This window comes from Thrips palmi, unplaced genomic scaffold, assembly GCF_012932325.1.
Source record: "Thrips palmi isolate BJ-2018 unplaced genomic scaffold, TpBJ-2018v1 HiC_scaffold_10, whole genome shotgun sequence".
NCBI lineage: Eukaryota > Metazoa > Arthropoda > Insecta > Thysanoptera > Thripidae > Thrips > Thrips palmi.
This window is the reverse complement of record NW_023144621.1, coordinates 11,283,516-11,299,003: the sequence shown is the minus strand read 5'-3', so window position 1 is coordinate 11,299,003 and position 15,488 is coordinate 11,283,516. Positions and strand designations below refer to the sequence as shown.

Genomic DNA, 15,488 nt, shown 5'->3' with positions numbered 1-15,488 from the left:
GGTTGGGACCCGGCCGCAAGGGTAAGATCAAATATAGCCATGGGCTGGCGGCGGCGGCGAGCGGGTGGCGGAAGGGGGAGAGGAGGCGAGGGGGGGGGGGAGCGGCGGACTGAGGGGGAGGAGGGAAACGAGGCAGCTGTGCGAGATTGGGAGGGAGGGACACGTTCACATTTGTAAAAATGCAACTACGACTGACTTTAGACGCCAGCAGCTGGGCCTTGACATGAGGATAGAATTTGTATTTCGTGGCAGTGAGGTGATGCTGAGCTGAGCTTGCTGAGCTATGGCTGTGGTTGGATTGGAAATTGGATTGAAAGGCAGAATCCTCCTCTTCGGCTCTACGTTTTTAAAAAACAAAAGAACAGTTTTTTTTGTTAAATAAAATTGTAATTTTCTAAGTAGAGATACTCAAAAAGATGACACTTTCAAAAAATCACAGTCACAGTAAACATAAAATCCCAACCAATCAATACTTCTTTTTTTAAAAATGCAAACAGAATAACAACATATAGTCACAAATAGTTAAAATTGTTTAAAATGTTATTTGGTGCAGAAATAGTTCATCTCTGGTATTTGGTTCTTCCTAGCTGATAAAATAGTATTCATTTTTAAACATCTTCCACCAAAAGGGAAGAGTGGTAAACTTGTTGCATGCTTTCTTGTACTGTAGACAGTATATCATGAAACTTTTTCCTCCAAATTGAATCAGAATGTGATAAAACACACCTGGGGATGAAAACACGGAATAAATAATCAAGTTCAGTTCTGAGGGTAGAAATAAATTACAATGCCACTTGATCTTGAAAAAGAAAACTGCAGTTACCTTCGGAAAAATTTCAGGATAACATTTAAGTTTTCAATGCTCTTTTCATGCACAAGGTCACAAAAATAATGCTCTAAAATGTGAATGTCAGATGAGTGTGGTTGACTTTCTTGAGATATCCACTGCCGTATCATGCACTTTATCTCATTTGTTGTGAGAAAAGATTTTAAAATAGACTCCTTTCTGTGGCAGTGAAGCATCTATTTAAAAAGAAAATTAAAATTAAAACTTGACAAAATCTTTAACTAGTTAAAAAAAACTTTAGATAGGTAAGTTCCTACTTTGTTGGCAACTATTGAATCAGAACCCATGTCACAAACATTTTGGCCTAATCTAGTCTGTCTAGCATTTTCTTTCTGAATCTTTCGCTGATGGAAATCTGCAACTAATTCCTTGCGCATCTGTGAGGGCAGTGCATCTAGAAAAGTTGGATCCACCTAAAACAGAATACTTACTATTATGAAACAGAAAGCATCATTACAAAGCAAGTCAATTCTGCACCAGCATTTACCTGTGAGTATGAAATATCCAGATTGGAAGTTGAGGCCATATTATCTGATTTATTTCCTATATTCTTGCTGTCACAATCCTGTTCAGTGCTGGGGCCAACCAAATCATTCTCAGTATTGGAAGAGTATGCCTCCAAAACTTCATTGCGGATGTCATCGGGCAACGCTTCCAACACCTCAAGGTCAAGATCGTTTGGGGCAGGCAACTTTGCAATGTTGTCTTTGCGACTTGATTTTTTCCTTGCCACCATGAACTGATCAATACCTAACACCCCTTTTTGAGGAAATACTTTAAGTTTTCTGGGTGACACTTTTGGTGCATTGACCCTTCCTTTAGGACTACTCGCTTTGTTGTTAGTCTTAGGAGGGGGTTTAGTGGGTGAAGTGCTTTCACTCTGATTGTTACTTTTGACAAGAAATTTATCCAAAGCTCCACCTGATGAGTTGTTTAAATTTTCCAAGCGAGTTATTGCAATTCCAATGCCTCTCAGATCAGAAGGGTTCACATTTAACTTTTTTAGCATGAGAAGAGCCTCCCTAAATATAGATAGAAAAACAATTGTAGTGGTGGTAAGTTGAAGTTGGCTTGAATACACACACCGAAAACAAAACATACCTTGTTATGGTGTCAGAATCTGAAATAGCCCTAGGGAGTGTGATAGATCTAGTCATACTATCACAAACACCATGACCCATGTACTTAGCAGTTTCTGTGGGTGCATCTTTGGCTCTTACCTATCAGTGGGAAGAAAAAAAAAGGAAAATGGAAAGGATTTGTTAACATGATAATATGGTGTTTTCTTAAAAAACTAAACTCAATTATTTTGATTACAGTATTACCAGTAGTTTCAAAGTAATAGAAGACCCTTTCATTTTAGCCTCAGCCAACCTAGTTTGAACTTCAACAGACAGCTGCCTGATAAAAACATCTGCTTCACCATGATTCTTAAAGCGAATTCCATAGTTAACTTCAGCAGAGACAGATTTTCGTTGGTAGTCAAAATTGAGTGGTCTGTTATCATCCCCTCGGCATTGCCTACATACACATGAAAGGAAAAAAATTAAATCAAGAAAACTAATTTTAAAGAAATTCTGTAAAACAAATATTCCCATTCAAACGTACACACCGAAACAGAAGCTCCCCTGTTTTTGTTCCCAGCTCATTTAATTTTCCTGCAGACATGTTTTGCATTTCACCACAAGTGGAAATGCCCATTCCTTGTAACCGGCTGGCCATGGTATACCCAACACCTGCATCATTTTTTTTTTTAAATTAAGAAGGAAGCAAACAAACCACTATATTTAAAGTTGTGCATTTGTTAAACTGTTTTTCTTTAACCTGGTAGATCCTTGACGTCTATTGTTTTCATAAACTCCAAAACAGCAGATGGCTCTAGATGAAACATTCCATCTGGTTTTGCCTTGCGTGTTGCAAGCCTTGCTAACAGGCGATTTGAGCCAAATCCAGTTGATGCTGGGCACCGTGTCTTCTCCTGTAAGTTATTATTGAAAATGAAAATTAAAAAAATAGACAGTAAATTAAATTTTCAAAAGAAATATATGAACATATACCTTAATTTCTTTTCTAAGAAACGATGCAAATTCAATTGGGGAACAGTTGGCCTTCTGTAAGACTTCAGTGCAGTCCACTAACATTTCATCACAGCTAACAGCTTCAATGTCAACTGTATAACTTTCAAATTAAACAGGTGACTATTAAAGTGGTGTATGAGTACATGGTAGAAAATACTTTAAATTAGCAAGAGCTTCTCACCTGGCAACAGTTCGATAGAGTGCATCAGCCACCTCCTTATAAGCTTCAAAATCATAGGGAATGGTTTTTAAGTCAGGGCACAGTTTTAAAGCTGCTCCAACAAACATTCCGTTCTTAACTCCTTTCTTCCGTGCTTCATAACTGCATGAAGCTATTTCTGCCAAAGAACTTGTTTCATCAATGCCTTCGGTCCATGCTAATTTAGCTTCCACTATACCATCATCATTGGAGCCATTCTTGTTTTTATATTTAGCTTCCAATCTTTCTTTGTAACAATTGAATTCATATTGTCTATCAGAACCACTTCGGGCTGCAGATCCATTTCCTTTGGAATGCGTTACAGCAACTCGCTGCCCCCTCAAATGTGGATATCTACGAAGCCCAACTGATACAAAGAAACAATCCATATCAATATGCATTATTACTTTATCCAGAGAAGATTTCTGGTGATTAGGATGTCCTGACTTAGTTGAGCTTTCATTTAAAGTACTGTCAAAATCTTCATCCTCATAATCCAGATTATTCTTTACTTTGCCATTCTGCCTTTTCCATTCCTGCAAACGCACTAGCCCAGGAAAATCATTTTTTTTCTGACGTAGCTCTGTTACAAGTTGCTTGTACATGGCAGCCATTGTAGAAATATGATGTAAGCGAGAATTATTATAAAATTCAGACAGAAAATTTGGTTCAGTAGCACATCTTGCTTTATTTGACTCTCCTTTTGAGTTTGGGGACACTACAGAGGCTGGACACTTAGGAGGTTCAAAAGTGGTTTCTTCAAAATCTGATGAAGAAAACAGATCTTCTTCTTCACCTTGACCAGCAATGTCACTAACTGTTGAAGCCTTGTTGTTCTTGTCCGTTTTTTCTGCCTCGTCAATGGCTTCATCTTCAGAGACATGTGGGGCAGTAGCCGTCGTAGATGATGAGGGACCAGCAAATGTCCGAATAGATGGCTGAGTCCTTGATTGATGGGATATCAATAAGAATGGGCGGAAGTCAACCTGGTGCTTCGCTTCAAGACATGCTGTTATCCACTCTGGCTTCACTATATTTATGAGGAGACTTTTCATCTGTTTAATTTTGACATCAGGCAAATTAGAAGCTATTATGTGGGTTGTGCGTTCAGTACTCAGGTAGTGATGGTAAACTCCTCCATGAACCATCATTATGCGTTTAATTTCATCAGCACTAGGAACTGTGTACCCATTGACGAAAACAGAAACGTTTTTGAAAATGTCGCTCTTTAGATCTTGACCCTGTTGCTTGACTTGTTCTTGAAACTGATCTTGTAGTTTGTTTTTCTTGGCAGCCATGTATCCTCCCTGAAATATTTTCAAAATAGATGAATTACAGTGCTAAAAAAATTCATGTTTGCTTCACATCTTGCCATCTGAGGTTAAGAGGCAAAAGCCTCCAATATATTGCCTTACCCATTCTTCAAAGCCATTTTCTCCGCCTACTTCCATGCGTTGGCGCTTCTTATTCATGGTGGCAAGAAAGGGAGATACCTTAAAATAATTGGGTACACTTGACAACTGGTGCGAGCAGGTCGGTTTTCTGCCTGTAAAGATTGAATGAGCTTGTTTGAATGTTTGTTTTTGTTTGTTTGTCTTGTTTACTTCACACGTTGACAACAAACGACGATCTGGGAATCAAAAGAGCGCGAGTATTCAAATGTGATTTTTGCTGCGTGTCATAATGACGTAAAGCACTAGTGGTGTGGAGGCACTTCAGTGTTATTTGCTTCATACGAAAAGTTTTTTTTTTTTGTGCACGCGCGACGACAACATCGGGGCCGCAACGACAAAATGACAGTGAAATTCATGCTTCCCGCGAAGCGAACCCGGTGTCCAACATGGCGGTCCATGCGCGAAGTCGACCAATCAGAGTGCGTCTTCCCCGAAGCCGAGTTGACGGTTCTCCAAGTATTGGGGTTCGAAGGCAAAGCTCAGCGCCGCCTGGCCAGGCGTGGTGGCCACCCGCGGAACTACAAACCGATTGTGCCACGGTACTGTCAAATCGCGGAGAGCATGGGACAGCAGACGACGCCGCCGACTAAATATCGCTGACATGTCGAAACATGTGTCGTATCAGCTCTCTAAAATTCATTTGATCTTAGAAAACTTAACCCCGACAAGCGTAATAGCGTAAACGCTTGGCGGAGGCATTTATAAATCTGCTTGAACAACTGATTGGGGTCGATGGTGCTGCTCTCTGGCGGGCCCTCGAACCCCAATTCCCGCCTCTGCAACGGCGCATCGGGGGCAGAAGGAGGGCAAGGGATAGGGGGGCCGAGAGCAGGGGGCGTGGAGGCGGCGAGAGGGAGAGGCTGCGCCGCGCTGCGCAGCGAGTGCGCCGTCCGCCCCGCCGCGCCGCGCGCCGCAGACCAGTGCCGCTGAAACCTCCACCGGGGATGGTCGAGGGGACGGAGCCCCGCCCTCAACCCGGGCGTCATGACGAAGGTCCAGACGTCGCGGCGCGTTCGCGTTTGCAGTCCTCCTCGCCGCCCTCGCGGCCCCCGCGGTCGTCGCGGACGGCCTGGCCGTGGATGCGCTGTCTCGGCATCACCCTGGCCGCGGTGACGCTGGGCGGCGCGGTGCCGTCCGCGGCCGGTCCGCACCCGGGGCCGGGGGTCGTCGCCACCCCGGAGGTGGTGCCGGAGCCGTCAGTGGCCGCGGGCCGAACGTGCGAACCGATCCGCGTGGAGCTGTGCCGGTCCGCCGTCCGCGGCTACAACATGACCATCATGCCCAACCTGGCGGGCCACGAGTTCCAGAAGGAGGCCGAGGGCCACCTCAGCACGTTCGCGCCGCTCGTGCAGTACGGCTGCTCGTCGCAGCTGCTGCTGTTCCTGTGCGCCGTGCTCGTGCCCATGTGCACAGACCAGGTGGACCAGGTGGAGCTGCACGCCCACGGCCAGGCCTCGCTAGGCGAAGTGCACGTCGTGGCCATCGGGCCGTGCCGCGGCCTCTGCGAGGCAGTGCGCTCCCGCTGCCTGCCCGTGCTCCTTAACTTCAGCTACCCCTGGCCGCCGCACCTGGACTGCGCCAGGTTCCCGGCGCACAACAGCCCCGCGCACATGTGCATGGAGGGCCCTGGCGAGGACGACGACGCCCGCGGCTTCCCCCTGGTGGTGGCGGCCGTGCCGGAGCACCCCGCCTCGCCCACCCTGCCGGGCGTGCCCACCGGCGCGCTGCCCTCGCGGTGCGCAGAGGCCTTGCCGCACTTCTCCCGCGCCGACAAGCAGATGGCCGAAGTGTGGCTGTCCATCTGGTCGGGCCTGTGCTTTGTGTCCTCGGTGCTCGCGCTGCTCACCTTGCGGCTGGGGCCGGGACCGGGCCAGAGGCCGACGCCAGGGCCTTCCGGACGACCCGCAGGGGCGCGAACCTCCGCCGGGCCGTCGCCGTTGGCGAGCCTCGCTCTGAGCTACGGCCTGCTCTCAGTCGGCTGGGGCACCCGCGTCCTGGCCGGCAGGTCGACCTCGGCCTCCGCGCTGGCCTCGGCCGTGGCCGCGGAGTGCGACGCCTCCGACCTGAGGAACCCCAATTGCGCGGCCGTCTTCCTGCTCACGTACTTCTTCGGCACAGCGTCCATCATCTGGTAAGCAAGCGAAGCAGGCCAAGCACAAGCGCGCTCCGCTGTTTATCCTTCGGTGAGCTGGCCCAGGGCCCAGGGCAAGGTGGCCGTCATCTGCTATCTGGCGGTGCATCGCGAGTGTGGAGATTTCTCACACTCCCCGCCCCCTCCCCCTTTCCCCTTCCCCCTTCCCGCGTTCGGCCGGCAGACTCTCCCATAAGGCGCTGACAGGCAGCTCAAGCAACACGCATGTGCATGTTGATTGCCTTCTGCATCTGCTGCGCTACACACCGCGATCCCAGGCATGCCGAGGGGGATGGGTCAAATACCAAACAGTTGGAGTTTTAATCATTTCGGAACGCACTGCTTGCTCTCCGAGCAGGATGATTGTGTTGGCGCGTCTGGGGCCTTGGGTAAACAGGCGCGGAAGGATTTTACAGAGACGGCGATCGAGGAACGCGGCGGGACTGCAATGTAAATCTCAGCGGAAGGCCGGTTTGGGCCGTCCGCGCTCCGCCATCTCCGCCAGCTCCACCGCCACGCCAGGGCCGCCCGGGCCGCCACCGCGATGCGCGATGCGCAATCGGGGCGGTTCGCGCTTCTCCTGGCTTCGCCTGGCTTTGCCAGCCGAGAGTCCGACTCCGTCCAGTCAGTCCTGCCAACGCCAACTCCGTAAATTGGTTCCCCTCGTTTGTTTGCGTAAGGAAGCCAGGCGCAGCGAGCAGCCAGGAGCAGCCAGGCGCGGCTCTGCCAGCCGCCCTTCTGCGTCGTTCTGCGTAGTCCCGGGACGCGGCCGCGCCGAATGACCACCCCTCTCCACCCCTTCCCGCCCCTCCCCACCCCTCCCACACGTCGATCACGCCTTCCTCCTTAACACCCTATTAATAATACCTCCGCCCCTCAGCCGCCGCCGTGGCCGCCGTGGCCGCCGTGGGGCGGCTCGCATCGCCGTATCGCTAAAACCGCAGTTTAAGTGCTTCATGCGCCCGCCGGCCCGCCCCGGCCCGCCCCGCCCGGAGCTCGCTCGGCGGAATCGTTTTGCTTGTGCCCCTCCCCTCCCCTTGGCCCTGCATGCCCGTGCATTCACGCCCGCTCCGCCCCCTCTCGTTTTCCTCGAGTCCCTTGCCCCCTTTACGCCGCACTTCCTCCTCCAGCTTCTCGGCGTGCTCGGCTCGGCCGGCCGGGCCATTGTCTTGCGACGTGTGTTTCGTATTTGCGCCAAGGGACGGCCGGGCTGCCGGGCTGCCGGCCGGGGCGTTTAGGCCCGTATGGACGCATGCAAAACAGTGGCCGCGCTGGCTCTGCGCTGCTCCGCGCTCCGCCTCGACAACTCGTTCCCTTTGTGGAAACCGGCGCGGCCAGGCCTCGGCCGCCAGCCCCGGCCCGCCACTGGCCGGAGGGAGGGAGAGGGGCAGAGAATAATGGCAAATATGTCGCAGTGGTTCCATTGGCCCGTCCGCCCCGTCCGCCGGACCCGAGCCGTTTAATTAGCAGCCGGTGGAACAGCACGTAGCGCGACGGTCCAGCAGCGCTCTTGCAGACTTAAGAGTCGTTTTCGTCGCTCTCTCTCGCACCTATAGGGGGCGATGAGTGCGAGAGAGACCGAGCGACGAAAGCGACTCTCGGAATCAGACTGCAGATCAGCGCCCGGATCTCGCATCTTGGACCGCCTCTGCTTCGTTTAGCGGGCGGGGCGCCAGCCGCAAGGCAAGAGCAATCTGTGCACTGCATGCGTGTCGTGCGGGTTGGCCTATCCTGTAGTTCGCGGGCGCCAGCCTCTAGTGGTAATGGCAATGGAGCTAGGCAATCCTAGTCTGTGCCGCACACACGTGTCGCGCGGGCTGGCCTACCCTGTCGCCCGCGGGGGCCTCTGTCGCGCGGGCTGGCCTACCCGGCAGGCGCGGGAGAGCACCCATCGTGTGACTCACTGACGGGCGACGCGGCTCCCTTCCCTGCCGTTGCCGATGGTGGCGGTGGAGTGGCTGGTTTAGCATGCGGCATTCCGATTGAGTCGGATGCCCGGTTTGAATTTGCACAGGTCGTTACTTGGCGGCCATTACTGCGCGCCGCGCGGCCTTGAGGCGGCGATTCCGGACAGTGTTCTGTCTCTCTCGCTTCCTCTTCCTCCGTGACGTGCAATGAGTGCGAGAGAGGCAGAACGATGTGCTGCAGCTACCTGCTCTGCAGCAGGGCCCACGGTGTAATCGGGGCTATTTTTGTGGCCAGTGAGCAAACCAAACGCCCTACCGCTGGAGGCCCGTAGCAGCCAGTGTCCAGACTGCTTTGCGTCCAGCAGGGGCGGGCAGGCAGGCAGGCAGGCAATCGCCGTCCGCCGGGTCGTGGCTCTGGCCGCCCTGGCCGCACTGCGGGGCAGCGGGTACCGGGCCGGGCCGACTCCGTGGCCAAGCGAGGCTCGTTCGTTTTCCTGCATAAAATAAGCAAAAGCAGCGCGGCATGACAGCGCTGGGCGAAGCGGGTTGGGGGGGGGGGGCTGCAAAAGGACGAGTCGGGCAGGCAGGCCGGCCGCGCCGTGCATCGCCCTATCGAACATCGGGACACTCCGGCAGCCAAACGAGGTCTTCTTATTGTCGTCTCGACGCGGTGTCCGGGCCGGGACTCCGGGACTCCGGGACTCCGGGAGGGGAGGAAGGGGCCTGGGCCTGGGCACGCAGCGGGCGCGACGCGGGCGCGACGCGGGCGCGACGCGAGATGCGCGACCGGGGACTCCGGAGAGGCACCGAGAATGGGAAAACGGCGTCGTTTCCCTCGAGTTCTTGCAGTTCATCGGTTGGCAAAGAAACGCACCCATGTACCTATTCCCCAATCCCCATCCCACTCACGATGTGTTCCTGGCCAGTCAGTTGGACTTGACAGAGCGTGGCCGATAGTGGATTCTCCAACTACACTCATTGCTGTTTGATAGTCTGCCTCGATTAAAACGTCTTTCTCTTCCTTTCGTTTCGCCAGGTGGGTGGTGCTGGCCGCCGTCTGGTTCCTCTCGGCGGGGCTGCGCATGTCCCCCGGCTCGCTGCTGCGCCACTCCTACCTCTTCCACCTGGCGGGCTGGGGCGTCCCCGCCGCCCTCACCCTCGGCGTCCTGGTGCTGCGGGACGTCGCCGCCGAGCCGCTCACAGGTACGCGTAAAACTAACAAGCTTTTTTACAAGCACGGACCTTGCTCGGCACAAGCCAGCCCAAACCACAATCATCACACATTTGTCACCTTTGTGACCACATTTTTTTTTACCAGAGTGGTAGATCAAGGAGCCACCGAGAAAAACACGGCAGCTTTCCCGCGCGCACTTTGGGTAATGGAGGGGCCCAGAAGGGAGCGGGAGTGAGAGTGAGAGAGAGAGAGAGAGAGAGAGAGAGAGAGAGAGAGAGAGAGAGAGAGAGAGAGGCAGAGACAGAGCTAGCGACGAGGGAAACGGGCCAGAGCAGCACTCTCGCGCCTCCCCCCCCCCTTTTCCTCCCCTGCACAATCTTAGACCGCCGATGTTTTGGCATTGGCACCAGCATTGATTGGTCCCTCCTCACTGGCTGACTGGCCGGCCACAACGCGGTGTGGTGTGGCACGGCTTCACGCTCGGCTCCCCCGCGCCGCGCCGCGCCACGCCACGCTGCGGACTGGCAATAAATAGCCGCGAGTCTTCCCGTCAGCCCATGTCCCGGTCACTGCCGCCCCCGCCCGCTCCCGCCCGCCCCTCCGCGCCGACGCGGTTTGACGCCGCCGAAGGCGAAAACGCAAACACGGTTCGTCATTGTCTATTTTTCGGGAAATTTGTCGGTCAGAATCCCCGCCTCGCCATTCAGCGCGACGGCCTCGTCGGGCTGCTCTGCTCACTGACGGGCTGACGGGCTGACGGGCCAATCCCGCGGCCGTCGTCCTCATTAGCTCGCGCTGCACCACCGCGTCGCCGCGTCCCCGCGTCGCCCTGCCAGCAAGCTGACTCCGCGCAGTCTCTCTCGCACCCACAAGGGGCGTCCCACAAGAGCGAGCGAGACAGCGACCAAAGCTGTGTGCGGCATCAGCCTGCGGATCATCCCTCACGTCGTGTGCCTTGAGCCATGGGGACGCCCCAGCGACTCGCACACGGCCCGGCGGCGCGGCGCACCGGCCGGCGAGTTGCGTGACCCAGTCCACCCAGTCACCGAAAGCTCATCACGCTCGCGTCTCGTTCTCATTTTGTGCTTTTGTTTTTATTTTCGGGTGATTCATCCGGACGCAGCAATGGGAGGCAGCACGTGTGACGCGAAAGATTTACTGGCGGCGGCGCGGTTAGAATGAAGAGGGAGGGGAGGGCGTCGTGAGAACGCCTCGCGACGCTTTGCAACCCGAAACAGGCCGCGGTGCCGCGGTTTGGGGCGGACGGGACGCGACGAGGAAAATCCCCGGGAAAGCACTAACCCGACCCACGGCACGGCAAGGCCCAAGCTTTTAGGCCACCCGAATCTGAAGCTGAAGGCGCGGCGCTAGAGCCCATCCCCGCCCCGCCCCAGCCGTCATGCCGTCGGCACAAACAGACGGGCCCTCGACGTGCGGGGCGGGGCGGGGCGTGGCGTGGCGGGGCGTGGCGGGGCGAGGCGGGGCGAGGCGCTGCTGCTGTTGCCCTTCCCGCCCGCCGTATCGGTTACCGACCTGCGCTTTTCTGCACCCCGTGAATGCGGTGGACTCTTCCTGCGACGCTAATGCACTGCACCGTGTGCCGCGGTGAGCCATGCACAGCATGCTGGCCGCGAACCCCTGCCGCACCGCGGGGTGCGCTGCGCGGTCGACGACCCGCCGCGGTCCTGCGAGTCCTGACTCGCGGTGTCGGCCGTCGGGGATGCCTCGGGAGCGGGGCGCGGCGCGGCGTGGCGTGTGTCGCGAGCTGTGCTTTGGCGCTGTTGCTGTGATGCTCGAGACCTTTCCTCATTTTAGAGAGCCTTTACTCCGAACAGCGCTACCGTCGCTCTGTCTCTCTCGCTCATGGGGCGTCCCTCAGGAATGAGAGAGAGGACAGAACGACAGAGCCCTGTCATGGACAACGTTTGGTTCGTCGTGTACCCTCTTCCGGAGGGGCAGTGGCAGACAGTTCCGGACGCAGTCTGATCGACAGAACTGTGTCTTTCATTCACGTTCGACCGTCGACCTGCCGCTGCTGGTCTGTCTTCGGACCGCACTCTAGTTCTTCTAGTGCTTCTAGCAGCAGCATCCCATTGAGAGCGCGGCCCGCCCGGGCGTGGCTAGGCGTGGCCAGGCGTGGCCCCCGTGCCCCACTCGAGGGGCGCGTGGCGAGTGAAAAGCACCGCACAGCGCACGCAGCCCCGCGGATGGAGGGCGTGGCGGTGAGGTAAGAGAAGGGGGCCACACCTGTTGGGACCGCGGGCCAGCATCACTCAGCGGACTGATTTCGACCATCTCGAAAGTCGTTTTCGTCGCTCTGTCTCTCTCGCACTCATGGTCGTGCGTCCTGGGAGACAGACAGAGAGACGGAAACGACTCTCGGAATCAGTCTGCAGGACAGAACAGGCAGAGCACCTCAGTGCCTCGTGCCTCGTGCCTCGCGCTGACATGGACCTTCGTGTGCGAGAGTGCGTCACTTTGAGCTAGCCTCGGCCGCCCCTGCGTAACTTCTAAAAGGGCCAGTGGTGTGCCAGAATGCTAGAATGCCAGACTTCACCCCCCAAAGCCTGCGGGTCGTAAAGCATAACCGTGCGTGACTTCAGCTGCACGCAGCACGCGCCACTGTCGGGCGGGGCGGGGCGGGGCGGCCGTGCCCACTAATATAACTCATCATCTCCGGTCTGCTCTGCCTGCTTGCCCCGGTCTGCAGTCGCCAGACGGCACGGTGCGCTGACGGGAAGGTGCAGGGGCGGGCCGGGGCCGAGGCCGAGGGCGCGGGGCGGGCCGATCAGGGCGCAGAACAATCAGTGGCTATTCTCGGAGCGGCCAAGTAAACAGTTTGCGCTGGGCCGTGCTGGCCGTGCTGGGGCTGGGTGTGCCGGGCCGGCGCTGCACAACACTGGACGCGGGGGGCGGGACGTAGCCGACGCCGTCGACGCAGTCTCACGGAGCGGAGGAAGTTGGCGCGGTCCACGGCCCACGGCCCACGCCGCCGGCCCAGCCCCAAACTGCCCGAAACTACTAAACGACCTGTTAACGACCGGCGCGGCGCGGCCCGCCGGCCTCCCCCTCTGCTTGAGCAAGGCCGGCAAGGGCGCGTCCTGTCGTGTGATTCAGAAGAGCGGTTCGTCGCTTTGTCTCTCTCGCACCCTTACGGACTTCCTAGAGCCCTCATGAGTGCGACAGAGACGAAGCGAAGAATCGACTCTTCGGAATCGCTTGGCCTGGATAATGCACTGCGGGATTGGATTGTTTTGTTGACTCGAACCGCTTAAGGTCTGCAGGGTTGATGATGATGGCGACTGGCCAGGCCTATACTGTTAATGACTGTCGCGTTGTTGCAGGGACCTGCCAGGTAGGCCCCACGTGGTCCACAGTCTTCGTGCTGGCGCCGCAGTGTGCCTTCCTCTGCATGGGCCTGCTCTTCCTGGCGCTGGGCGCGCTCACGCAGTGGCGCTCCAAGCCCCCGCCCGCGCCGCAGGTAAGCTCGACCCCTGTGCCGCCTGTGCCCGTCATCGGCCCCCGAGGTCAACGAGATGAGGTACTGTCCGCAGAACTGTTTTTCTCGGCCATCCTCATCCTCACCCCGGTGTTGTTGTTCTGCCCTTGACTGGCTTGACTTTGGTCCGCAGGCGCTGCTGTGGCCGCTGGCCGCGGAGCGACTAGGGCTGCTGGCAGGGCTGTGCGCGCTGCCGCTGGCCGTGCTGGTGGCCACGCACGCCCTAGAGCTGGGAACAGTGGGCACGGCATCAGCCGCCTCCATGCCGCACCTGTCGCTGCGCCTCTTTCAGGTGCGCCTCGTCGCCTCACTCGTGGTGGGCGTCGCGGCGCCCTTCTGGGTGTGGCCCGGCGAGCGTCCCTGGCCGCCGTGCCCGCCCTGGCCGCGCCCGCCGCGCGCCTGGCGGTACCCTGGGGTGGGCAAGGGCCCCGCGTCCTCCAGTGGCGCGCCGGCCGTCGGCTCCACGGCCGCCACGGCCACCACGGCGCCGCTGCTGCCCCCACCGGGCCCTTCGGGCAGCGCGGCCAGCGCGGCGGGATCCGTGATGTCGAGGCCGCCATGCAGCGCCCTGCTGGGCCCCGCGCTGCCCGCCCCCGGACCCGCCCCCGGACTCTGCACCGTGGCCGCCGTCGCCGCGGTCCCACACGCCGCCAACCCCGCCAGGAGCAGAGGGGGCTCCAGGACGCGCACCAGCAACAAGCACTACCGCAAGCACCACGGCAGCGAGACCACAGTGTAGTGCGATGGCTGCCCTGCAAGTTGGTGCGAAACTCGACCAAAACCAATGCAAGTGGGTCCAACCTGCACATAGCAAATCAGAGTCTCAGGCGAGAATAGTCTTCACAAACATGCTGCTTGCGGCGAGGCTGGCCGAGGGCTACTGGATGACCAATCACCCACCTTGCTGTTCTTCAGCAAATCATGTTCTCATTCATTCATAATCACTATATTTACACGTCATCCATGTCGACAAAAATATCATCTCCAATATAAGTGTGTGTTATTTATATTTATTATTATTTATGTATTTATCAGACTTAAACTTTTATCTTTATGTGTATGTGTTTGTAAATATGTTATTTTCTGAGCGTTGCGTCGTAAAGAAATGAAGACTGTAAATTATGTTGTGTTCTGTGATCATAAATTTTTACTTTCCTTGAGTTTGTGTGTGTACCATCCTTCTGATATTGTCCTTAATATTATGTATTTTCATGGGCCAATCGGCCGTCTACAGTAAAGTTACCGCCATTATTTGTAAGCAATCTTCCTTCTATTATTTCGAGTTTTCCTCATCTTAGCGTGCGGCCGCGTTGCGTAGTAGTCAAAGAGTTTTCTCGACAAAATTAAGCTTAAACTCTCTTTTATTTAAGATTATAAAACCCAATCCCAGACATTTTCATGCCTTACCGTTTTAGGTTTGCTGACCCAACTATAGGCTCTCAAACGAGCATCCTAAAAGTCATGTTTGGTTAAAAAGCGACGAAGAAAACTTTACGTCCACCCACCCCCACCTGTCAGGCTGTATGGGCGGGAGTATGCCACGGTTAAAAGTACAATTATTGTATGTAAGAACTGAAATAAATACAAATACATGTAACCCTGAGTGTGCACTTCTCCTCGTTTTATTTCTTTCTCCCCTATTTCTCCCTTCTGAAACCAAATCAAGACTGCGCGATACTACGGAAATCAGCCGACGGCCTTTGTACTTCCCTGCGGGGGCCGGACCGGAACAGTTCGCCACTGTGCCGCCATCTAGCGGCCAACTTCCCAACCTCCATGCCCGCCATGTATACTCGTCCCAGCGTAACCTTTCCGAAAGTAGCCCCTCGTCCGTCTTTTCCCCAAATCGGCGCATTTTATTTCACAATCCTCAGGAAATAAGTATTGATTCTAAAAATAAAGGCGATTCCGGCAGACAAAATGTGTGGGGCTCACTGATAAGCAGTTATTATTGAAACTCTTTCAGTTGCTCAAAGATAATCTAAAAAGTCGGGAGCTCGGTCGGGAGGAGAAGCCGCCCTCGCGCACAAAATCCGGGATATCTAAAAGAAGGCAAAGTTTCGCAAAATAAGGCGATTCGGCAGACACAAATGTGTGGGGCTTTCACTGATATAAGCATTATTATTGAATCTCTTTCACTTGCTCAAAGATAATCTAAAAAGTTGGAGCTCGGTCTTACGAGAGCAGCCTTGTGCACTC

General features: G+C 55.2%; 2 protein-coding genes across 2 annotated transcripts; one reads left to right on the top strand and one right to left on the bottom strand.

The window, feature by feature from the left end:
• Positions 1-365: 365 nt before the first annotated feature.
• On the bottom strand, positions 366-4,726 carry LOC117653461 (DNA repair protein REV1). Its single transcript, XM_034399141.1, has 11 exons — positions 4,540-4,726; positions 3,107-4,431; positions 2,905-3,025; positions 2,672-2,825; positions 2,460-2,583; positions 2,173-2,368; positions 1,949-2,067; positions 1,335-1,869; positions 1,105-1,260; positions 824-1,023; positions 366-726 (listed from the first exon to the last, which is right to left on the bottom strand). Exons 1-11 carry the CDS (start codon positions 4,594-4,596, stop codon positions 609-611), a joined length of 3,105 nt encoding a protein of 1,034 aa, XP_034255032.1. The 5' UTR covers positions 4,597-4,726; the 3' UTR covers positions 366-608.
• Positions 4,727-5,657: 931 nt separating this feature from the next.
• LOC117638956 (frizzled-4-like) lies at positions 5,658-14,762 on the top strand. The gene is made up of 5 exons (XM_034374201.1): positions 5,658-6,709; positions 9,653-9,819; positions 13,135-13,271; positions 13,423-13,694; positions 14,705-14,762. Exons 1-5 carry the CDS (start codon positions 5,658-5,660, stop codon positions 14,760-14,762), a joined length of 1,686 nt encoding a protein of 561 aa, XP_034230092.1.
• The last annotated feature ends 726 nt before the right edge of the window (positions 14,763-15,488 follow it).